Genomic DNA, 25,813 nt, shown 5'->3' with positions numbered 1-25,813 from the left:
TATTGAACCAAACCCTACATGCATAGGTAGTGCTTGAGAGTGAAAGAGGACAATTTGGCTCTTGTATCCTCCCTTGTGGTCCTATGAGGGCTTGGGAGAATATCATTCCCTGTATTGAAAATTTGCTTAGAGCTCAAGAAAGTATTCTCTTAAATTTAGAGAAGGAGCTAGATCTCTCTCTAATGTTCACAAAATATAATTGTAATTTTGAAATTTATATATAGAGTAGAGAAACTGGTGTAGAGGCACTTTAAAGAAAATTATTATTATTATTATCATTATTATTATTATTTGAGGGGGGGTTTGCAACTTTATACATTTTTGAAATGTGATGCATCAGATTTGTTGTGAGAAGACAGTTTAAATAATTCCAAGACTGATTTTTTTTTTTTTTTCATGCACGACCTTGAAAAATTCAATTTTGAGGTGTCTTGAGGCATTAGAGATAGCCAAGACCCAATAATCCCAATAATCATACACTTTTTAGAAAAATAACATAATGACACATAAGCAAGATTCCAAGCATATTCCAAATTTTTGTCTGTAAATTGAGGGTGTGTATGTTTCTTTGCTGGAGGATAGTCTCTAAGTTGACTCATATGCCCTATATTACCGCCACAAATTTTCTCTTTCACACCACAATATTCTCAGTGAAAATAAAAAAATTTGATCATAATTCCATTGGACCTTAATTTTCAAGGTAAATTTTTTTTGGGCATTTTAGTTATAAATATGGGCAGGTATGTCCTACACATTTCAAAAAATAGCGAAATATGTAGAATCTTGTGAAGATTCTCTGTCTAATCAAATAGCAAAGGCAAAGGCGCATAGGTGACAGCGAGCAAGAAGCAGCGGCGTGTGGCAACAAAAGTCAACGACGAAGCCAAGCAAGGCGGCTCCTAGCCTTGGTGCAACGCAGGCACGAGAGGGAAGCAAGCCAAGCGACAAGGGAGGGTTCGTAATAGAGCAAGCTGAGAAGTTTTCGTTTTAAAAAAATAAAGATTGCTCACACTGCATTGTGCACAAGAGCCTTCACGGTGAGTCGGTTTAGCTTAAAAACCTATGCTCGATGCTACAAGTCACGAGTACGATTTTACTTAAGCATGTGAATTTTAGAAACTCTTTATCGTTCAAAGGGAATCTTAGAAGATTCTAGGCAATAAAATTAGAAATGCACGAGTGTCGATTATTTTATTGGTCAAGTATCCTCAAATTGATTTTGGCATAAACTATAGTTGTCGTTCTAGTTTGCCCTTAAAAAAACATGGCACATGGCCAAGAAAATGGTTTTTCTAGAGGAGTGTATTTGGATGAACTCTCCGGCGTCAAATGTGTAGAGGTCGATGGATACAAACAATTTGTTGTATTGGTGCTTTTCGTTTTGGGAGGTGGCTACAAAATATTCCATGGGTGGTGGCCACAGACGGCGCCGCAAAATGTTTGTGTGTGTGTGTGGGAGAGAGAGTGAGAGTGAGAGAGAGAGAGAGAGTGCACTCGTGAGTCCTCTCTCTCCTGCCTCGCGTCGCATGTATCGAGAGAGAGAGAGAGAGAGAGAGAGAGAGAGAGAGAGATCAGCTAGCCTCCAGGTAATCGGATGCATGAGGCGGATCTCCCGACGCTCTTCACACATTTCTTTTGTAGGTGCTAACTCTCTCTCTCTCTCTCTCTCCACACACACACGACATGCAGAGGCACGCACGTAGTCGACTACAAATCCCTGCTATAAATAGACGTAGTAGTAGTAGTCCTAGTTGCGCGCCTGCGGCCTACACCACCTTTCTTGCGTGATGAAAAGGATGGAAACCTTAATTGTCTCTCTCTCTCTCTCTCTCTCTCTCTCTCTCTCTCTCACACACACACACACACACACGTACGCAAAAGCATTGTATTCTTCCCGGCCAGCAACGTCGATAACATGAGCAGGAGGTCGAGCAGCCGCTGCTGAGGTTATGGAAGCTCTTTGCTTGTCTTTCTACAGCTTTCTTGAACCTCCAGCTTCTCCTCCATATTCTTACACTGACCATATAAATAGCTCTTATACTATTCTAAATAAATGAATTGGTATTCCTTATATAATTTTGTAACACTCTCATGAGTAATTACGTTCCTATGTATGTTTCCATTGCCGTGGAAGCTCAAGAAAGCTGTGGGAAAACATGCAAGGGCTTCTCTTGAACAAAGTAATCATCAGTCATTGGGCTGATCTCGGCCGCCATCGTCGACATTCGACCTCCAAATTCCAATTATCTGTCAATTCTGCAATTCGAGGTACGTGTCATCCAGTTTTCTGCCACCTAGGCTTTGTTTGATTGATGATTACAACAGCCCATAATGACCATTAAATAGTGTCATCCTATTTTCTCTGCCACCTCTTCCTAATTACATAATTAATTGATCATTACACCAACCCACAATTATCATTAAATAGTAAACAATGATGAGCCAATATTGAAAACTGGTTGGGAGCTCAGGGTCTCTCTCCCCCGCGTCTGGATGACGGGTGGTCACGCACTCATTAGTAATGTACGTAAGTAATCTGCCTTTAAATAGCTTTTTGCATCATGTCCAACAAACAATTTTATATTATTTGCTTAATTTATAATCTTTCAACAGTCTTTGTTTAAGCTTTCAATACAAGTTAAATCAGAATATTCTGCATATTGGAAACTGTTAATGCAGTTATATAGTCTATGCAAATGAGTTGGTACTACGTAGTAAGGGATGGAATGAAGTTGTATGGAAGATTGCCACATGATTCATGCCCTTGAGCGCTCGAGTGCTTGATCATCGAGTCCCAACCATGCGGACTACTACGCAATCTCTGCGCAATTGCTCATGGAAGCACTAATGTAATGCGAATGAAGGAATGAATTAATGAGAATAATTGAGACGGTAGAAGGACTTATATATAAAGAATGCAACTAGGGTCCTAAAAGTTTAACCTTCAATTCTTTCTCTCCTTCATTTTCCATGTTTAAGAGTTCTTTCCCCTTCAATTCATTCAAATCATGCCTCCTTCATTTACTATTTGGTTTTTCCCATTTCAAACAAAGAATAACTAATTGTGGAGGTGTACGTTTAATAAGTTGTTAGAATAGTCATGATATACCATCTACATGTTTCCAATGGAGTTTGGCATGTAAAAGCAATTCATCCAAGAGTACTGTTCAATAAGTTTACACACATGTATATATTTTATACACACCCACACGTGGATACACGTGTGTGTGTGTGTGCATGCGCGCACGCGTGTGCACGTGTGTGCATGTACACCCATATATTGTATGTGCGTGCACGTGCACGCACATATGCATGCGCACACACCCATATATTGCATGTGTCTGCACGCACATACATGCAATATATGGGTGTAAATATTACAACTTTAAGTAACTCACTCTCTCTCTCTCTCTCTCCGCCTTGTATTCCAGGGATACAGGTAACAAAGACTACATATGATGCAAGCAAGATAGGTATGACATAAGGTTGTGTCAAAGCAAAGTGCACACCACCTTGATGAATAAGACTTAAATAGGGTGAAGGGATGAGCACTAGTCGAGCTTTGCTTACAAAAGATCATTTGGCAAGATTATACCGTAATGTGTACAATTATATATGAATATACAATTATATATATGAAGCTTAGACAACAATGAGAATTCTCACATAAAGAAACAAACATTATCGCTCACAATTTCTCTACATGTACATTTCTAATGCCTTACTTTTCTTCCCAATGCCTGATGAATAGCTATTATTTCACTATGCATTATTTCTTTTTAAGGTATATTAAGTATAGAAATATTCTTTTAACAAGCTTGAACACAGCTTGATAATCCTTTCGCTGAAATGCATTTCGACTCTAGTTTGGTCCAAGGCATTAGAATCAATTTCAATTTCAATGACCCCCAAAATATTGTAAACTTATCCTATCTGTCCATCATAGTATAGCCTTGCTTATCTTTTGACAAAGGCTTTTCCTCAACAAAAGTTGGAACCTTTTCATGAGGTTGGCAAGCTCAAGAATCCCAAGTTGCAAAGGACATGTAGCAAAAGGCATTTAAATGGACATGAATTAATAGAAAGTTGCAAAGGACATGTAGCAAAAGGCCTTCAAATGGGCATGAATTAATAGATGTATGTCTCCTACACTTGGTATCTATCCTAATCTTTTTCGATTTCATCGTCTTTGCCATGTACTCGACGGGTCCACCTTTCAAAAATATCTATAGCATGTGTATTCAAGAGGTATTTATAAAACCCTTCCACATACACACCAACGAGAATTAAAAGACCCATTTTCTTTCATAAACTTTCAAATTGTTTTAAAAGTTTCATTTTTTTAATCTCTCTTGTACATGTACTTCTATAAGTCTTTGAAAATATGAAAAACCCCTACCAAGTGAACTCAAGTGCTACATTTACATTTTTTGAGTTGGAACCTTTGGGACCATATGGTGGTGCATAGACTCTAATGAAACCGTTATTTTTATGAGAGTGCGGCCTCGGGAACTCCTTTGAAGGGAGCTACATTAATAAGGCGTCCACTCACAAGATTTAGTCTCTTTGATATCCCAAGCATATGCTAGATATTGTGAAATTATCCTCTTGACCTACAAACACTTGGTAATACTTCTTATACATGAGCGAATCTTTCAGCTCTCTATACTACTTTTTTGGCAAGATCAAAAAACAATGATGTTAAGAATTATATCACAGAGAGTCCCCCATGCCTCCCATTTTAGCATCTCTATTAAGTACTTACATGGTAACACGTTACATGACGCATGAGAAATTGGAGGCATGTGATACCTATATGCTGCAAAGGGAGACTCTAGATTGGTTAGAGTTGAGATAGAGATGAAATAAATGATACCTAGGACAAGTGGTAGAAAACAAGGGCTATAGTATCTGGGTACATATAAAGTGGTCACATTGTTATTGTAGCTATCGATGGTAGTCATATGTCATTGTATTTTAGGGAAAGAAAAATCTTATATTCTAGCAAACATTACATGCAAGTCATGATGCTAATGATGGGTTTCTTTTTCTTACATTTTTTCTTGGTTGTAGAACACAGGTGGAATCAATACAATTGGGTTTGATGACATGTTTGACCATATCAACCATTTACTCTAGTTCTCAATTTGTCTCTACATTCAACCGCTTGGCAAAATCGTCGGGTTTTTGTAGCTTCCTTTCTATTCAATCATGACATGTATATGAACTCATGATTGTCTTCTTTTTTACCAGAGCGACATATCCTTCTTTTTTTCCTTACATATTTGCTAAATGCTAGGGTTGCGGTGGTTCTACTAGTGTGCTTTTTCTTATTCAAGCAACTATTGTTTTGGGTCATGTATGTTGAGGTGTTATGGATATGTTTATGCAAAAAGAAAGCTAACAAGTGGCATGAAGAGAGGTCATTCTAGGTGCACTCCTTGATAGTGTAATGTTTATACCCTTTGTTGGGCTACATACATGATTTCTCTTAAATGATACCCATCATAAGGGTTTGGTTGTCTTTTTGGGTTAATATAGCTATACAATGTGATTTGCATACTCTCTAGTTGCTATAGGTCAAGTTGGCTTTGTGGCATTAACTGATTGATCCACCTAAAACTATGAATCCTGAGGGCGAAGGCATAAAGTCAATGGCCCCTACAGAGGAAAAAATGTTCATAGAAAATCCAAAGGAAGAGTATCAAGATGTCTTTGCTTGGTTGGCCATATAAAAATTTTGAAGGGATTAGATCTCAGATTTCGTCAACATAAGGCCTCCTCATACCACACAACCTTTTCCGCCCTCTATTGATGCCACGATAAAAAATGTAGAATAGTCGCCTGTATTTATACAAGTCTTAGTTAATAGATATTAGTTTTATGTGTGGTAGTCACTAGGTTGTTAAAATATGAAGGCTACATATCAAGTTTTGTGCCCCATGAATTTGGGACCATGCTTTGTTCTAACGAGTATGCTCCAATGGGGGGGCCTTAACCTTTTGTTGTTTCATTGCACCATACCTCTGAAACCTCTGAGACAGGTCCACATCATGTTGCCATGTGTATCCCAAAACCACTTTGCAAATTTCAAGATTCATTGTAGCTCAATGATGCTCATGTGTGGCAACAAGTTCGCATTATGACAAGAGCTTGACTTGACTTGTATTCTCTCTATAAACCATTGCGAAACCACATTAAGACAACAACCACAATCATCATGCTTAAACAAAATGTGAAAATTTGATAAGTGGTCGATTCATAAGTTGTCAAAGTTGAGAGTTGTTGGTGGGCAGAGAATTGCACGTCCATCTATTATACATTAAAAGCAGTAATCTGGACTTGCATGCTATTGATGCTTGCCAACTCAGCACCCAAATTGCTTGAGACACACATCAGCTCACATAATCCTTTGTCGTGCTAACACATCATAACATAGAATGTTGAAAGCGACGAGCCATTGCTTGATTGCTTGCCACGCCAGCCATCGGAATATTTGGCATGTGTGATTTGCTTGTCTGCTCAGTTGTGTCACCCCCCCTCTAATGGCTCGGAATGGTCATCCATTGACCATTTCCTTCAGAAAGTGCTAAGAAGTAAGGGCTGCATGGTTCTCGCTAAAAAAGAAAACCCCACCATGGCTCCCGACATTAGCCGGTTGCTAAAAAAGAAAACCTCACCATGGCTCCCAACATCAGCCGGTCGCCATGTGGTGTCGCCCTTTCGTTTAGGGATGACCATTCCCTACACCTTCCGAATTATTTTGCGACTTAAATTGTGGTAGCAGCTTCAGACAAAAAAAAAATAGCAAAAACCTTTCAAAATTCCTCTAAATGTCATTTATATAGTCGTCAAAGTATTCCCTTGCACTAAAATGGTGTCACTATAATATTCCATGAACCTAAGGCTTAGCATTTCTCTCATTGAGTAACTAGTACACAGTTCTTCCAACAATACCTTTATGTGGGGAGTGAAATCACGCTCAAGTACATGTTTCGACACACTCTCACAAATAGTAGGAGTATTTTGATATCAGTATTAAAGATTGAGACGAATGCAAAAGAGTGAGACCTTGCCCTTGGACATGTTATAGAACCATTATAGAACCATTTTGAATGATTTAAAGAGTAGAATTGCTTTAAGAAGCATAAGGACCAAGAGGTGGGCTATGGAAGGATCATAAATTTTCAAAAGAAGAAGATTCCAAAGTTTAACAAAAGCTAATAAACTAATGTATAGTGAAGAAAATATCTCGCATGCTCTTATCTTCATAACCAATAAACAATTACCAAGGGGCTACACACACCAACAATGATGGGAGCATGCACTTAATGCTCGAGAGTCCTTACTTTTGATAGAACAACAAGATAGATCCTAAACCAATAGACTTGTGGAAAAAATCTTATGATACCTTCTCATACAACCAAGAGATTTAAGCATGCTGTAATTGTTGACCCTTTTTAAGTTTATCCATCCCTTCCTTGATCTTCTTCGCCAAACCACAAAAGCTACTAATGTGGCACACAACTATGTTTCTAAACCTTCAATGATACAATATAACTTCTGCCAGATCATAAAGACGTCTTCGAATGCTAATTTTTACTTGCAATTATTTAGAAACACAAACGGATGCTCATTAGACTCCAAAGAATGCCAGAAGCAACTTGAACTTTATTCACATGGTATCATACTTTTTTGAATGTTGCATACTTCTCTGCCTGTATCTCTGCTTACCGTTACACATGCAACAATATATTTTTGCTTAGAATGTAATGGCAAGCCTCAAACTGACAAATTATGCTTGTGCTCCTGTCATGGTTACAATTACTGTGCGAGCACTTGCTTGATCTCTGTGTTCGCACAACCATATACCCTGAAACAAAAGATTCTCTCTCTCTCTCTCTCCCTCCACATTGCAACATGCACAACCACATCCACAAATACACGTACATATTCAAGCTCAACCTGAGACACATACACCTACAGCCTCAACACGAACCGGGCAGACCCAAAAAATGGGAGGGGCCATTTCTGGAAAAGCTTCAAGCCTTCAAGCCTATTGGGCACCATATGAGCAATCTATTGAGAAGGAAGAGCACCCCGAGGATGATGCAGACACCAAGATTGCAAAGCTCGAGATGGTCCTCAAGGAGCTCGTCATCCTCAACAAGAAGACCATCGATAGCAACATTCATGGGATACAAAGAAACCTCTGGGCGCATTACTAAGCTTGAGGTTAACACAGGGAGGAATGGTATGCAGCTGGACGTACGGACTTCAGAATCATCGATTGGGGTGGTGATCGAACCTCTTCTTTTTGTCTTTCTTATGGCCCTTGTTTTATTTCTCATCTGATTCTCTATTCTCAAATGGCAACTCCCCTGTGAGCACAGCATAGCCATCCTACGCATGGACCATCATCCCGTGTATGGTGAAATTTTCATGTTTTAGGCAGTAGCTCTTCAACTCTAGAGGTAACCTGCACCTGTACCTATCCATCTACTCGTCACAGTTGACTATCCCGAAAGAAGCCACGCGTCCTGTAAACAGGCTTTGGACACTCCAAGCTAGAAATCAATAGCAACACACAAACAGAAACTTCATAATCACTGAACTTTAATAGAGAGAGAGAGAGAGAGAGAGAGAGAGAGAGAGAGAGAGAGAGAAGAAGAAGAAGAAGAAGAGAGTTTTAACGTCGTAGGAAACTATCCCAAGAGACCTTAAAGATCTAGCCAACGAGGAGAGTTGAACTCAGGACCTGTTATGAGAGAGAGAGAGAGAGAGAGAGAGAGAGTTGACACGGCCCGACGTAGTTTTGTGCACAGAGGTATTGGCCCCAAAGTCTGGCGCCCCTTTCGGTATTTCTTTTTCATTAATCATTGCAAAGTACAACTCCCGAGAGACCTTTGCTCTCAGACTCTACGTCCATATGTCCTATAGAGTGAGGCCCCAAGGGCTCTTATGAAGTTTACAAGGGATGCCAAAAGCAAAGCCCCAAAAGTAGTTAACTCAAAAGCATCTTGTCCGAAAACTGTCCAAAAAGCAGTCGGTGCGATTAGCGAAAATCCGTACAGCCTGCCACGTCAAGTTTCAACAGCTGTTAGCGTGATTAGCGGAAATCCGTACAGCCTGCCACATCAGCATGTCAGCACAAATTTCGAAAAATCCGTACAGCCGTCCATGTCAGTCTGTTCGTACAACAGACACTACCACATCATTATTTTTTGTCCACAGACGGTCATGCCACGTCATCAGTTTGTGACATATCCCCCTCTTGAAAGAATTGTAATCTCCCTCGATTACGCCTGCAAAATAGACAGAGGCCATAAACCAGTGTCTACTCACTGACTGTAAGTACCAACGTACTAGACGACACAAATCCAACGCTTGTACAAAGACGACAATCACTATACGTTCACATCTCATTCAAATCCAATCAAATCAATCACAAAAAATTTCATTCCAAATCTCAGACCATGACTGCCAGCAACGTATTTAGTAATCGCATCTAGATCCATCCCGGACCTCATTGATGTTGGATTAACTAATTCTTATTGTGATCATGTCTATAGAGATTCTGAAGACCATGATTCCTAGCAACGTATTTAGCAATCGCATCTAGATCTATCCCAGATCTCATGGATGTCAGATTAGCTAATCCCATATTACGATCATGTCCATAGTCTACAGCCATTCCGTCTTGCAAACTTGCACTCAAACAAAATTAGATGAGTGAGCACAAAAATCAAATTCATTTTTTGGGAATTCCCATTTCGAAGTACTTCTTTCATAAAGTCATCTAGCAGAATATTGTCAACCCATCAGTATCCCTGAAATCCAAAGGAAAATCAGTGACTTCATTCCATCCAGGTAATCTCTGACAAAGTCCGGGTTCCGCTAGAACAGCCTCAGCCTATCGCCCCATTTCCTTGGGCATAATTCCAAATCTAGCTGCCAATTCGGTTGAAGTTGGCCTTGGCTTCTCTATCAAAGAAGATAAGGGTATCCTAGTCTCACACTTTCCTCCATGCTGTGCAAAGTTCGGTATTTCTGTTCATCTGATCAAGGTCGACAGTCCCCACAAAATATGGTACCAGTCTTGCTTTCGTCTTTTTTTTTCCTTCCGCCCTCGGTTGCTGCTTTGTAACTCTCTAGCTTTTCTTTTGGTGGCCCTCTGGTTCATCTTCTTTTCAAGAGTTTTGTCCAGCTCTTTCTTCAAGTACAGGTTCCGCTTGTTTGCGCTCGTTTGTCCTTTGAGCTTTCCTCCCGATCTGGGAGGAGAATCAATGGGGTTCTCGCCATCTCAAGAAACTCTCATCAATCGGATAATCCTTTTAAGTATTTCACCAATCTTGGGTTTCAGGAGTACTTGATCAATCTTTTCACCATGTCAACCTGCACTTAACGTTTGTACTCCGCTCTGGCAAACGTCTTCGCCGAAAAATTTGCCCGAACCTTCATTCTTTTCTTCAGTTCTTACGCTTGAATTCCACTTTTCTCCGCCTCCCTGCTGAGAGGTGTTACCTCTGTCAGATTCTGCACGAAAACCCATGTGTAATCTGGGATTCTTTATGGCTTATGCCCTGTAAGACAGAGCGGTGAAGACGGGAGTGCGCTCGATGCGCGATGTACGAAGGGTGGGAGTGGCTAATAAGTCCAGTGTTAGGGCACGAAGATTCTTTCACAAAAACTTGCATGTGCTGCAAAGGAGATCAGATCCTCCGTAGAAAAAGAATCTTTCTGGATCAGGGCAGGAAACTTCTTTCACAAAAACTTGCGTGTGCTGCAAAAGGGATCCGATCCTCCATAGAAGAAGAATCTTTCTAAGCTCTGATACCACTATAACAGGCGTGTGATGCAAAAGGGATCAGATCCTTCGTAGAAAAAGAATCTTTCTGGGTCAAGGAATGAAACTTCTTTCACAAAAACTTGCGTGTGCTCCAACAGGGATCGGATTCTCCGTAGAAGAAGAATCTTTCTAAGCTCTAATACCACCGTAACAAGCTTGGACACTCCAAGCGAGAAACCAATAGCAACACACGAAGAGAAACTTCATAATCAATGAACTTTAATAGAGAGAGAGAGAGAGTCGACACGGCCCAGCGTAGTTCCTTGCATAGAGGTATTGGCCCCAAAGTCTGGCGCCCTTTTGGTATTTCTTTTTCATTAATCATTGCAAAAGTACAACTCCCGAGGGACCTTTGCTCTCAGACTCTGCGTGCAGGAGCTCTTATAAAGTTTACAAGGGATGCCAAAAGCAGAGCCCCAAAAGCAATTAACTCAAAAGCATCTTGTCTAAAAACTGCCCAAAAAGCAATCAGCACGATTAGTGGAAATCCGTACAGCCTACCACATCAGTAGCTGTCAGCCCAAAACGTGAAAATCCGTATTGTCTGCAACGTCAACATGCCAGCACAAATTTGGAAAAATCCGTACAGTTTTCTACGTCAGCATGTCAGTACAACAGACATTGCCACGTCATCATTTTATGTTCGCGGGCGGTCATGCCACATGATCAATTTGTGACACGTCACAAAAACGCCTATTGTCAAACCAAAGGATGTTATTTTTCTGATCCGCAAGTGGTTCCAAACACTCATATTATTTGCTCCATATGCCAGTGTCAACCATGGGGAAGCAAGCAATTGTTCAAATCCACCCAAGTCTCTAGTGCCTCTCTATAAAGCAATAAGGTCGACCACCACTCTAAAGCATTCCCTTTGAGGGAGAACGATGCTTCCTCTGAGGCTTCCACAAAGTTGCCCTTGAGAAAGTAGTATCAAATTGCTAGATAAAAGCGAGTGTTTCTTCTCCTTTTGAGAGTTGAGACCATGTCAAAGTTCAATTTGACGTTTTGACCCCCTTGTTTGTAATCCTTTTAACCCTCCATCAGACAAAAGCATAGGTTGTAGAAGATTGTTGCCCTTGTAACAGACTTAGATACTCGAGGTCAAGATTCTACTGCGACACAGCACAAATTCCCTTCAAAACAGTTCACAATTGATTCGACACGGCCCGGCGGAGTTCAGTACCAAGAGGTATTGGCCCCAAAGATTGGCGTCCCTTTCGGTATTTCTTTTTATATTAATCTTCGAGCAAAGTACAACTCCCACTGGTGCTCGCTCTCAGTCTCTGCGTCTGTCTTTTCGGCTTTACTCTCTACCTGAGAGGAGAAGCAATGGCCACACGCCATCTCAAGTAAATCTTATTAATCGGGTAATTCTTCAGGTGTATTACCAATCTCAGGTCCCTGGAGTACTTAATCAATCTGTTCACACATATGCCAATCTGCAGTTGATGTTTGTACTCCTTTTCTGGCAAACTTGTCCAAAAAAAAAATTGCCCCAATCTTCATTCTTTTCTGCAATTTCCGCGCAGACTTCAACTTTTATTTGCCTTCCCACTGAGAGGTATCATCTCTGTCAAATTCTTCACGAGAACCCATGTGTAATCTGGGATTCTTAATGGCTTTATGCCCTGTAAGACAGAGCGATGAAGACGGGAGCGCGCCTGATGCGCAATGTATGAAGGTGGGATTGGCTAAGAAGTCCGGGGTCCGGACACGAAGATTCTTTCCCAAAAGTTGTGTGCGCTGTAAAAAGGATCGGATCCTCCGTAGAAGAAGAATCTTTCTGCGCTCGATACCACTGTAACAGACTTGGACACTCCAAGTCAAGATTCTACAACGACACAGCACAAATTCACTTCAAAACAGTTCACAATTGATTCGATACGGCCCGGCGGAGTTCCGTGCCAAGAGGTATTGGCCCCAAAGACTGGCGCTCCTTTCGGTATTTCTTTTTATATTAATCTTCGAGCAAAGTATAACTCCCGCGGGTGCTCGCTCTCAGACTTTGCGTCCAGATGCTCTGCAGAGCTCCCTTGGGTTCATTATAAAGGTTACAAGGGATGCTAAAAGCAGAGCCCCAAAAGCTTCAAAATCAAAAGCCTAAAATAAAGCAATTTCTCACAAGCTTTGCAAAATAAAGCAACTTGCGTAGAATTTTTCCCTCAAGCTTTGCGTAGAAATTTCCCTGCTTTTTCTCATTGCAAAAAGCTAGAATTTCAGTACTGCCTGTCAGTGCTTTTGGCGGCATGATTTACGGGGGTCTGTACGGCAGTGCCACGTCAGCCTGCAACGCGAAATCTGCCACGTCACCAACTGTACAGGGCAGCCACGTCACCAGTTTGTGACAGCCCTCGGTGCCAAAAGTTAGCCGAAAGTTGAAGGCATCTCTCCTCCCTACATGCCACCGATCCCACCTTGGTGAAAACCATAAAGGTATCCCCGCATGCCACGCATTGCAATACATTCCTCCCATGATGCCAGGCATCCCTTGTTAGTCCCTCACCGGATCCGTCCTATACACACATGACATGACACAAGCAATACTTGTGCATAAACGAGCATAGAGAGCGGACATCAGACTCACCTCCCAGCCATGGAGCCAATATAGGCTCACCCCTGAGCTTGAGAGCTTGTAGCCAACAGCCTAGCCTCTACCACAAGGGCTGGTGTCCCATACCACCAAGGCCACACCAGTATAGGTGTGCGGATAGAGATGCAAAGGGCCTAGAGTCCTTCCAAGTGTGGTCATCACGCGAGATGGCTCACAAATGAGACCACAACCCTATTTATAGGACTTCTTAACCGCCCTTCTTGACCTCCCTTTAACTAAGGGTGCGTTCACATGTAGGGTCGGTTCACATTTGCCGGACATAGCTTAGGCCCCCATCATGATGTCTAAGGACCCCTTATTTTTAATTGATGTCCTCAACAACTGCCTCAGTTATGAAACTCGGGAAATAACTCTTCAACAAGCATACTAAGTCCCAAGTAGCACTAGGTCGATGCTTCCACTTGATCAAATACTCGAGATAAGAAGTCTTTCGAGATCGCTTGACCCTTTGATCAAGAACCAATTCGGGTTCAAGTGGAATAAAGCGAGTGGTATCCTCCAAACTCGGGACTTCCTCCAAAGAAACCACTTGCTCATCCTGTTGCAATCGCTCCTTCCAACAGCTAACGTGGAACATGGGATGGTAAGTAAGATTGGAGGGTAGATCCAATTCGTAGGAGACATCACTAATCTTCTTGATAATTTGGAGTGGCCCACAATATCTAACGAGGTTGTTGATGCTGATTAGCATAAAAGGTAGCCTTATCTTGGACGATCTTTATGCTTGCGTTAGCAATCACGAGAATTGCTTGCATGTCATGAAAGAAATCGGCTACGGATTGCATCGTAACGCCTTTTGAGTCTAGTATCAATCGGTGGTTTTGGCTCATAACAGTACATAAGCATGAATGGGTTATAATTTGTAACCGAGTGCTTTAGTACTATTATAAGCAAATTCAATCTGTGGAAGAAAACGTTCCCAATCAGATTGATGGCGGGAGACATGCGTGTGGCATATCCTCCATGGCTTGACTAGTGCGCGGGGTCACTCCATTGAAACAAAATGATCCAAGGATGACATAGCCAAGCGGGTGTCACCAGCGTGTGACTACTATCTATCCTTTTTGTTGATTTCTTTCTTATTATCTATTTACTTTCACTTTTTGGAAACACCCCTCGGGAAATCTAACTGCCCTGCATTGCATAGCTAGTGTGGAACTGTCCAGAGGGAGTCCGGGCCTGAGGGCAAGAGAGCACTAAGGTTGGACAAGGACTATGGTTAGCCAAGTGGGGTCATTGACTAGCCAAAGTGGAATCCTTTGCTACAGAGGCTACATTTCAGTTTTGGATGTGGCCACAGTGTACAAAGAGGGTCGGATGACCTAGAAAGATATAATGGCAGCATCTCCTAAAATTTAGGGAACTGCTATTTTGGGACCTGAAAATGTCTTCGCGTCATTACGTGCAGTTTGACATGGGGATCATTTTGTTACTCTGTGGCCAAGTCAACAGAGGCTGCAGGTGAGATATTTTTAGACCCGAGGGTCTAAAGCGGGAAAATGCACAAATGAGTGACACTTGGCACTCTGAGGCCAGTTTACTACTTATAGAGAAGGCAAAAACGTGATTTATAGCTGGGAGGCTCATTTTGCAAGTCTCTGTCACAGGTTAAGAGCTATGGAGTGCTTGCTTTCCCTCTTATGCACAGTGCGGTGCCAGGAGTGATGCCCTGCACGCTACGCACTGCCCTCTCTCTCCCCTTTGGCAGTATGTTATGCCCCTCTAGTGGGCTTTTCATTTGACCAATGTACAGTTGTGTGGGTTCATGCGCGATTGCCGAGGCAAGAGCCTCTTGCACAGGTACTGGATTAGCTAGCGGCTAATCCCCCCGCAGGTACAGGTGAATTCGGAGAGGTTTCACGCCAGAAATCTCGTCCGATTCAAAGGGCAAGTAGCCCTACAGGTGCGGGAGCTCGAGGACTTGCTAGGGATGCGACCGGCACGCGAAACGGAGCCCGAAACAGTGAATTACAGCCTGCTGTGTATTTTTGCAGGTTTAGGGTTTTGGCCCTAAACGGACCCTAATACCCCCAGGAGGTTCGGGGACGCAAGGGGACCGCTGTACAGGCGATCTGGAGCATTTTCAGGGCTGAAAACAGAGAATTCAGCGTGCTGCAGATTCTCGCCAGGTTTTGCAAAGTGCCCGTATGCGTCGGGAAAATCAGTCAATGCGTGGGAATACTGACCGTGAAGGGTTCTAGTACAGTTATGCTGCCGAAATCGGGCGGGAACAGAGGAAATTCAGCCGAGTTTGTGCGGGGCAGCTTGTAGGAACCACAGCGTTTATTCCCTCTTTTGAACAATAAAGAAATACCGAAAGGGGCGCCTAAGTTAGGGGCCAATCTGGTGTCTGTCTACTCATACAGGTGCAATCTAGCAGCCTGTATCCCTCTCCCCTTTGTTGTGTCTTGAAAGTACAGGTAAAATAGACGACTAATAATGGGTGAAAGCTAAATCAAGGTTTAAAGTAAAGTCTACCGCCCTTTTTGGATTGAACAGGCCGGTTTCATGGTTCCATCGACGGGATTAAATCACTTTTTTCCCATAGAAGTGAGCCTTGGGCAGTTTTCGGCTTGAAGACACAGGGGATCATAGACGAGACACAGGGAATTGTAATTATGGCTGACAGACCAGATGATGTGACTGAAGAGGTTTCCTCTTCACAGGGTCAACAGACACATGAAGTGGGTGAGTCCTCAAGACCACCACAGACTGATGATGATATATTCAGGACCCAGTTGGCTACTGCTGTGGCTATGTTCACACAAGTAATGCAGAATCCGAGGTTTTTAGCCTTTCTGCAACCTCCGGTTCCGTCTCAACAAGTTGGGTCACTGGATCATATTCAAAAGCCTGTTAAGGCTCGAGCACAGGTGATTCATACCGCACAGTCAATGGAAACACCTGTACACTTGACGGAGAACATGCAGTCTCCACAACCTGTGCCTAAGGTGCAAGAACAGGTGGCTGAGATGCCAGTTTTTCAAGCTGTACCAGTTCAGCCCGCCACCTTTCAACAGCCTATAGCTGGTTCTAATGGGCAGGGAAGCAACTTACAGGCTATGCAACAGGTCTTCCCACCACCTTCAGTACACCCTGGCTATTTTGGAGGTGGATCCGTATTCCAAAGCATGGCTGGTCATGCACCTGGAAATCAGTTTTATACGCCAGGAACAGTGTTTGCGGGTGCTCAAACGATGATGCCTAACCCCATGTACAGTGTCATGGGTATGCAACCAGGGTTTCAAAGCACTCAGGGACAATTTGGGATGCCACAAGCAAATTTTGGTATGGCTGGAATTACAAATCAGCAGCCAAATATGGCATTTCCAGGTCAAGTTAATAGCGGCCAAGGAACACAGATGAACCTTAATAGTGTTCCCATGTTTCAGTCACTTCCATATGACAATTTAACGCCGCTGGAGAGGCCAACTCCGTACAAAGAAGGTGGCAAAGGTGTGTCATTCACGACCTTTACAGGGTTTGATGACAGGAAGAAGGCTCTTTCATTCCTCCAGCAGTTTGATAAGGCCTATGCAGGGGGAAACTTTACAGAGGCTTCAAAGGTCCGCAAGGCAGCCACTTTCTTGACAGGGAATGCGGGACAATGGTGGACAACTTTATTGCTTCAAGGGCAAGCTCCGTCCACATGGATTTACTTCAAGCAGATTTTTGCAGCAGCATGGTTATCTGATGATTTCGAAGCAGATGTCATGACAGAATGGCACCAGCTTAATGCTGCCACTTGCAGAAATCTGGATGATTACAATCGGAAGTTTTGGAAAGCTCTACTTCCAGTAACTTCCTATAGGTTTGTGCCATTGACAGAACAGATTGAAAAATACTGTTGTGGCCTACCCAAAGGATTGAGAAAATACTGCACAAAGACCAAAGTCACTACTTTGACGCAGCTCATCGAGGTAGCAAACACTGGCAATGGTTTGCTCAAGGGAGAAGATTGTGAATTTAACACTGGCGTCAAGGCAGGATCAGGCAAGAAAAATTCAGCCAAGAAGCACGTTCCCAATGAGGCTCCTAAAGGGACTCAGGAGTCGGCCAACGCAGGGAAAGACAAAGCTACGGCTGAATCAGAAAAAGGACCCGCAAAGAAATGGAAAAGACGTTTTCCTCGCAAGTCAGAAGAGCAAAAGAAGGTCCTGAGGACAGAGAACAAATGCTTTATATGTGAGCAGCCTGGCCACATTGCTTACAACTGTCCTACAAAGAAAAGGCCAGCTGATTCTGAAGACAAGGAGGACAGGAAAGGAAAGAAGCCCATGGCTGGTCTAGTGCCAGATATGGTGGGCGACAAGCCAAATTCAGATGCAAGTGAGCTTTGCAGAGCATGGGGAAAGGTTAGGGATCAAACAGTGCTTATCTTCTTTGATCCAGGTGCCAAAGCCAACTTCATTTCCCCAGAATTGGCTTCAAAGTTGGGAATCAGACCTGAAGAGATGGGGTATACAGCAGAGGCAGGTTTGGCATGTCCTGGCCATACAGAGGCTGTGACACCCATCATTGGAAAGTTGCGTCTACATATCCAGTCCTATGTAGATGCTGAAGAATTTTACATCATGCCACTGGACGGATGTGATGTGTTGTTAGGTATTCCTTGGTTATTTCGTGTACAGGGAATCATGGATGCCTACAACAAAAAGATCACTGTACAGAGCAGGGGAAAGACTCACATTCTGGATGTAAAGCTTAAAGGGGAGTCTATTCCTACTGTATCAGCTTCTGCTATTACTTCTGTAATGAAAAAGCATCTTTCTGCGTACTTGGTTTTTGCACGTGAAGTGTCAGATTGTGATGAATCAAATTTATCTGTGCTAGATAAAGAAAGGTCAATGTTTTTACAACAGTATAGTGACTGTTTTTCCGATTCATTACCGTCTCAATTACCGCCAGAGAGACCCGAGGACCATGCGATAGATTTGGTGCCAGGCAGTAGCCCACCAAACAAGCCTCCGTACAGGGTTAGTGCGGCTCAGCAGAAAGAGATAATGGGCCAAGTACAGGAGCTGTTAGAAAAAGGGCTGATTCAGCCCAGTTCATCTCCATTCTGTTCTCCAGTATTGTTGGTGCAGAAAAAAGATGGCTCATGGCGTATGTGCATCGACTACCGTGCACTGAACAAGAATACCATCAAGAATAGGTTCCCTATACCTAGAATTGATGATATTATGGACAAATTAGAAGGAGCAGCTATGTTTAGCAGGATAGATCTAAAGAGTGGGTATCATCAGATCCGCATTAGATCAGAGGATGTGCACAAGACTGCTTTTAGAACAACGTTTGGCCTTTACGAATTTTTAGTGATGCCCTTTGGTCTCACAAATGCTCCTGCTACGTTTAATAGGATGATGGACAGAATTTTCCGTCCACACCAGCAGTTTGTTGGTACGTTCTTTGATGACATGATAGTCTACTCAAAGAATGAAGAGGAGCATAGGCATCACTTGGCCATTGTGTTCAAAGAGCTACGCAGTCATAGGTTGCTCATCAATGTAAAGAAAAGTGAGTTTTTTCTGGAAGAGATTCACTTTCTGGGACACATTGTCTCAAAGGACGGTGTCAGAATGGATCCTGCAAAAGTTGAAGCGATCAAGTCATGGCCAAATTTGAAGACGGTGCATGATGTCCGAAGCTTTTTGGGACTATGCTCCTATTACAGAAGGTTTATCCGAAATTTCGCTGAGATTGCTTCACCTTTACATGCTCTTCAAAAGAAGGCAGTCACCTTTAGATGGACACAGAAAGAGATTTCAGCTTTTAATCTCTTAAAGGAAAAGATGACTTCAGATCCAGTCATTGTGTTGCCAGATCTTAGGAAGTCATTTGTTGTCCAGTGTGATGCCTGCGGTAGTAGCATTGGTGCTGTGCTAATGCAAGATGGCAGGGTAGTAGCCTATGAGAGCAGAATTTTGCAAGGGCCAGAGATGACCATGCAGGTCTATGAGAAAGAGTTACTGGCTGTGATTCATGCGCTCTTAAGTTGGAAACACTACCTGCTAGGTGCAGATTTCGTTGTCCAAACGGATCATCAGACCTTGCGATACTTCTTGACACAAACAAAGTTATCTGAGAAGCATATGCGATGGGCAAATATCTTGTCCATGTTCCATTTTCAGATTGTGCATGTGGAAGGCAAGAAGAACGTTGTGGCTGATGCCTTGTCAAGGAAGCCACAAATTTCAGCTGTGTCGATTCCTTATCATCATGAACTTGATGATATGAGAGAACAGTATGCAAATGATGAAGATTTTGCAAGGGTCTTCGAGCAACTAATGGATGGACAACGTCATGAACACTATCTTCTTAAAGACGGGTTCATGATGATGCATGGCAGATTGTGTGTCACAAAGCCATTGCGACGCAAAGTTATGGAAGAGAGTCATGTCCCACCGTATGCAGGGCATCGTGGTATCGATGCTACAGTTAAAGCGGTTGAGACATTCTTCTATTGGCCTACATTGAGAAGGGATGTGGATGCCTTTGTGCGAGAATGCCTAATATGCCAAAAGGTCAAGTTTGACAGGCAAAAGGCACCAGGGTTATTGCAACCACTACCTATTCCAGATAAACCATGGGAAAGTATTGCTATGGATTTTATCTTTGATCTTCCAAGAACGCAGACAGGAAATGATGGTATTTGGACCATTATTTGCAGATTCAGCAAACAGGCTCATTTTATTCCTGTCAGGAAGAAGATAAAGCCAGATCAGATGGCACGCTTGTTTATGAGCAATATTTTCAAGTATCATGGCATGCCACAGTCGATTGTTAGCGACCGTGATCCACGCATGACTAGTTTGTTCTGGAAAGGCTTGTTTGAGAATATGGGCACCACGCTCAAATTCTCTTCGTCATTTCATCCTCAAACAGATGGGCAGTCAGAAGAGGCAAATTCTACTGTCCTAGATCTGCTGAAGTGCTATGTGTCAGAGCATAAAGGAAGGTGGGAGCAGTATTTGCCATTGGTGGAGTATGCATACAATAATACAGTGCATTCATCAACTGGCAAGGCACCCTTTGAGATAGTTGAAGGTGGCAAGAAAGTTCCTCCCATACTGCATACAAAGGACAAGATATTTGAAGCAGATAAGTATGTTCAAGACATGGATGAAATGTACAAGAAGGTCAAAGTGGCCTTAGAAAGGACTCAGGCAAAGCAAAAGAAAGCAGCTGATCGTCACCGTCGTGAAGTGGTATATTCACTTGGTGATTGGGTGCTTCTACGGTTTGAAAAGGCAAGGTTAAAGAAGATGAAGGGCAAGGAAAGACTGTTTCCAAAGCTCAGCATGCGTTACTATGGGCCTTTTCAAGTGTGCGACATAATCAGTGATGTTGCATATAGGCTGAAATTGCCTGACAGTTGGAAGATTCACAATGCGTTTCATGTGAGTCTTCTCAGACCCTATGTGGGTGATGTGCCAGAAGATATGCCAGCTGAAGATCAGCCGGAAGTCGAGGAACTTGACGAGATCTTGGTCCCTGAACAGATTTTGGCACACAAAGAAGGGAAAGTGAAAGGCAAGGTTGCTAGGCGTTACTTGGTAAAGTTCAGAAACTATCCACCAATGGATGCTAAGTGGATGGAAGAAGGTGAACTTGCAGAGTCACCAACTGTGTTATCACTTTACCTGGAAGCCTTCGATTTGCAACCTACCTTGACCCCTTGAGTTTCAAAGCTAAATGGATTGTCAGTGTGACAATGGCTTCTGAAACAAATGATGTACATGGTATTGAAAGTGAGCTCAAATGAAATACCTGTTACATGAATGTTAGAGCTGTACAGATTGTCAGTTTGGCAATTGCTCTTATGGAATGTCCAAAAGTTTGGTTAGTGCTATAGAAGTGAGTATTTCTTGTCAGTTTGTCAAGGATACAATGGTTGCTTCTATTCAGGAGTACATGTGTAACTGCATTCTTAAACTGTCGGTTTGGGTATGCTCGAAAGTGTTACGGGATCCAACGTGTACTATAAGACAGTGGCAAAATGTGCAGCTACCATTTTGTCATTGGAAAGTTAGTGACTCAAAGCAATGGCAGAGTGCGAAGCTACCACTATGTCATTGGGACAGGGTTCACACGCAGGCAATACATGAGTCGACGAGGTGTTGAATACACCAGGGTTGACAATGAGCATGTATGTGTCGTATATGTGTCGACAGGTGTTGAATACATCAGTGTTGACAGTAAGCATGTACGACATAGATGCAAACGAGGACGTTTGAGATTTCAAGAGGGGGGTATGTCACCAGCGTGTGACTACTATCTATCCTTTTTGTTGATTTCTTTCTTATTATCTATTTACTTTCACTTTTTGGAAACACCCCTCGGGAAATCTAACTGCCCTGCATTGCATAGCTAGTGTGGAACTGTCCAGAGGGAGTCCGGGCCTGAGGGCAAGAGAGCACTAAGGTTGGACAAGGACTATGGTTAGCCAAGTGGGGTCATTGACTAGCCAAAGTGGAATCCTTTGCTACAGAGGCTACATTTCAGTTTTGGATGTGGCCACAGTGTACAAAGAGGGTCGGATGACCTAGAAAGATATAATGGCAGCATCTCCTAAAATTTAGGGAACTGCTATTTTGGGACCTGAAAATGTCTTCGCGTCATTACGTGCAGTTTGACATGGGGATCATTTTGTTACTCTGTGGCCAAGTCAACAGAGGCTGCAGGTGAGATATTTTTAGACCCGAGGGTCTAAAGCGGGAAAATGCACAAATGAGTGACACTTGGCACTCTGAGGCCAGTTTACTACTTATAGAGAAGGCAAAAACGTGATTTATAGCTGGGAGGCTCATTTTGCAAGTCTCTGTCACAGGTTAAGAGCTATGGAGTGCTTGCTTTCCCTCTTATGCACAGTGCGGTGCCAGGAGTGATGCCCTGCACGCTACGCACTGCCCTCTCTCTCCCCTTTGGCAGTATGTTATGCCCCTCTAGTGGGCTTTTCATTTGACCAATGTACAGTTGTGTGGGTTCATGCGCGATTGCCGAGGCAAGAGCCTCTTGCACAGGTACTGGATTAGCTAGCGGCTAATCCCCCCGCAGGTACAGGTGAATTCGGAGAGGTTTCACGCCAGAAATCTCGTCCGATTCAAAGGGCAAGTAGCCCTACAGGTGCGGGAGCTCGAGGACTTGCTAGGGATGCGACCGGCACGCGAAACGGAGCCCGAAACAGTGAATTACAGCCTGCTGTGTATTTTTGCAGGTTTAGGGTTTTGGCCCTAAACGGACCCTAATACCCCCAGGAGGTTCGGGGACGCAAGGGGACCGCTGTACAGGCGATCTGGAGCATTTTCAGGGCTGAAAACAGAGAATTCAGCGTGCTGCAGATTCTCGCCAGGTTTTGCAAAGTGCCCGTATGCGTCGGGAAAATCAGTCAATGCGTGGGAATACTGACCGTGAAGGGTTCTAGTACAGTTATGCTGCCGAAATCGGGCGGGAACAGAGGAAATTCAGCCGAGTTTGTGCGGGGCAGCTTGTAGGAACCACAGCGTTTATTCCCTCTTTTGAACAATAAAGAAATACCGAAAGGGGCGCCTAAGTTAGGGGCCAATCTGGTGTCTGTCTACTCATACAGGTGCAATCTAGCAGCCTGTATCCCTCTCCCCTTTGTTGTGTCTTGAAAGTACAGGTAAAATAGACGACTAATAATGGGTGAAAGCTAAATCAAGGTTTAAAGTAAAGTCTACCGCCCTTTTTGGATTGAACAGGCCGGTTTCAGCGGGTCTCCGAAATCTGGAAAATCGTTTGCCAAAAATTGCCAATAAATTTGGGATCCCGGTCGCGCACAATTTCCTTGGGCAAACCATAGAACTTATGTAAAGGCTCCACGAAGAGCTGAGCTAACTCATGGCTCTTTACAGTTGTGCGCATAAAATTGAAAAGTGTCGTTTTTGTGAGTCAGTCAACAACAACCCACATGGTATCATGGCCATGATTGGTTCGAGGCAATCCAACTACAAAATCCATAAAAATGTTACTCCATGTCTCATCGAGAATTTGAAGAGGACGTAAGAGCCCAACATGCTTTTGACGAACAGCTTTATTTCGCTAACAGTGAGTGCATTCCTACATATACTGTTCAACGAAGGCTTCCATGTTCGGCCAATAGAAAGACCAGCCTACGAAGGCCAAAGTACAACGTATGCCACGGTGTCCCGCGCTTGAGGCAGCGTGACACTCCAACAAAATAATCATGCAGATATCCTCATCGATGAGCACACACACTTTGCTTTGCTTAAAAAGTAATCCACCACAAATGGAATACTTTTTCGCTACCTTTCTCTCTGTAGCCAGCCAATGGGCGTCCGGACCACCATTGCTTTCCACGCTATGCATCCCTCTTGGAGTTTTCGCCAAATCTCACCAAAGCGAGAGTCTGCCAAGCAACATCCTTCGACAGAAAGAAGTCAATCAAAATTTCAGTAAATGAAAGAATATTCACCGCCAAGAATCTATGAAGGGCGCCGGCCACCACCTACGTAGCACCCTTACAGTAGCATATCTCAAAAGTCAAACTCTTGCATGAGCGCATCTCTCTTGGCCTTGCAACCTCAAAGGTCCGGCTGATCACAGAGATATTTCAATGAATCGGGGTCAGTCCATACCACGAAGCGAGCACCGTAGAGGTAATGATGCCAAATATTCAATGCATGGATGACTGCCAACAATTCCTTCTTGTGTGTGGAGTAACGGGTTTGGGAGTCCGTGAGCTTGGCCATCTTGATAGAGAACAACGCCCATGGCATAATCGTTGGCATCCGTTTCCACCACAAGCGGTTTATTGAGATCCGCTATCTATAATATCAGTGCAGATGTAACGAGTCGCTTCGACATTTGAAGACGTTGATCGAGCTCATCGGTCCACGTGATAGATCAAGGTTGTACCAACACGTACGTATTGATCCGTACTGTACAATACGTCCATACTGATCCGTACAGTACGCGTACAGATAGTACAGTACGGTGCTTTTTAAAAAAAAAAATTAAGGCCCTTTTAGGCTATCTGGGATTCGTTTTGCGTGTCATTTTCGCTGCACACTACCGCTGCAGAGCGTTACAGAGGAGTGCAAAACACTGTGCAGAAACAGGTACCCCCCTCCCCCCCCAACTCCCCCCCCCCCCCCCCCCCCCTCTCTCTCTCTCTCTCTCTCTCTCTCTCTCTCTCTCTCTCTCTCTCTCTTTGCGAGAGAATACACCAGTCTCGACTCTTACCTGTGACCCATTATTTGCATGTTTTCAGCAGGCTGTTTTCATCATGCCCAAACCTACGAACCCTTTGTGGGCAGAGCACACCAATGTAATTGAAGTTGTGAATACTCCTGGGCAGGCTAGATCAGGTTGTCGCAAGTGGTCATGCAAGTATTGTGGTTTCACGTGTCGAGTACAATCACTCGAGTTGTGATGCGTCTAACTGGCATAATTGTGCAATTGATGCCAGTTGCAAGTGCAAGAAGGTACCTCCAGGTGTGCGGGAAGCATTGATTGCTGAGAAAATCCCTGCATTTGCAACAACAGACAAAGGAAAAAAAAGTGGCACAACAAACAGAAGACCGTTTGCAAGACGCTCTTCTTGGACAGCTTAGTGACTCTTCTACACAGGTGGAGGAGAGCTCAGGGTCTCAGCAAATTGGAAACGGGAAGAGGGCTCGTACAATGCAAGAAGAGGAGAATGAGGAGGTTGGTGATGTGCATGTGCGTAGGCAGAGCACCTTGCCTTCACGTGTGCATTCTACGTCTTGGGTAAAAGAGCGTCAGAAAGTGGCTGAGATGGAGATTGCTCGCACTCTCATTGAGTGCAACATCAGTTTCAATGTCTTGAAGACTGAACAATGGAAGAGGATGGTGAGGTCCATTGCCTAGGTAGGTGCTGGTGCCACAGATACATGGTATGGCCTCGATTACAAAAGATGCGCACCACAGCACTGGAGGAGCAGAAGGCCTTGATAGATAAGGCGTTGGTGCCTGTTAAGGCTGGATGGCAGCAATTTGGATGCACCATCATCTCTGATGGATGGAGTGATGTACGCAGGCGACACATCATTAACATACTTGTGTCTTCTTGTCTTGGTACATATTTCTTGCGTGCTGTGGATGCAAGAAAGGCAGGAGATAAGATCACAGGTGAATTCATTTTTGAGCATATTTCAAGGGCCATCAATGACGTTGGTAAAGAGAATGTGGTTCAAGTTGTCACAGATAATGCAGCCAACTGCAAAGCTATGGGAGAAATGGTAATGGCACAGTTTCCTCACATTTTTTGGACTCCATGTGCAGCCCATTGTTTAGATTTGTTGATGGGGGATATAGGCAAACTGCTGCCTTGGGTGCAGCCAACAATT

The 25,813-nt window shown here is 43.4% G+C and overlaps 1 protein-coding gene and 1 long non-coding RNA gene across 3 annotated transcripts in view; one reads left to right on the top strand and one right to left on the bottom strand.

The window, feature by feature from the left end:
- Positions 1 to 1,771: 1,771 nt before the first annotated feature.
- LOC147458903 (uncharacterized) lies at positions 1,772 to 5,318 on the top strand. Its single transcript, XR_015187811.1, has 2 exons — positions 1,772 to 2,268; positions 5,074 to 5,318. It is a non-coding gene; the product is annotated as an uncharacterized LOC147458903 (long non-coding RNA).
- Positions 5,319 to 7,582: 2,264 nt separating this feature from the next.
- LOC147458902 (secondary thiamine-phosphate synthase enzyme) overlaps positions 7,583 to 25,813 on the bottom strand; it is a 78,306-nt gene continuing 60,075 nt past the window's right edge. Inside the window, exon 6 of one of the 2 annotated variants that reach the window (XM_086510318.1) lies at positions 7,583 to 7,873. In XM_086510318.1, the coding sequence (XP_086366444.1) occupies positions 7,825 to 7,873 (49 nt within the window). In that variant the 3' untranslated portion in view covers positions 7,583 to 7,824. The remainder of the gene's footprint in view (positions 7,874 to 25,813) is intronic. The other variant, XM_086510316.1, reaches the window with a different exon arrangement.

Source organism: Adiantum capillus-veneris, chromosome 4 (genome assembly GCF_014529385.1).
Source record: "Adiantum capillus-veneris isolate H3 chromosome 4, ASM1452938v2, whole genome shotgun sequence".
NCBI lineage: Eukaryota > Viridiplantae > Streptophyta > Polypodiopsida > Polypodiales > Pteridaceae > Adiantum > Adiantum capillus-veneris.
Note: the sequence above shows the minus strand (reverse complement) of the source record. Positions and strands in the feature narration are given on the sequence as shown.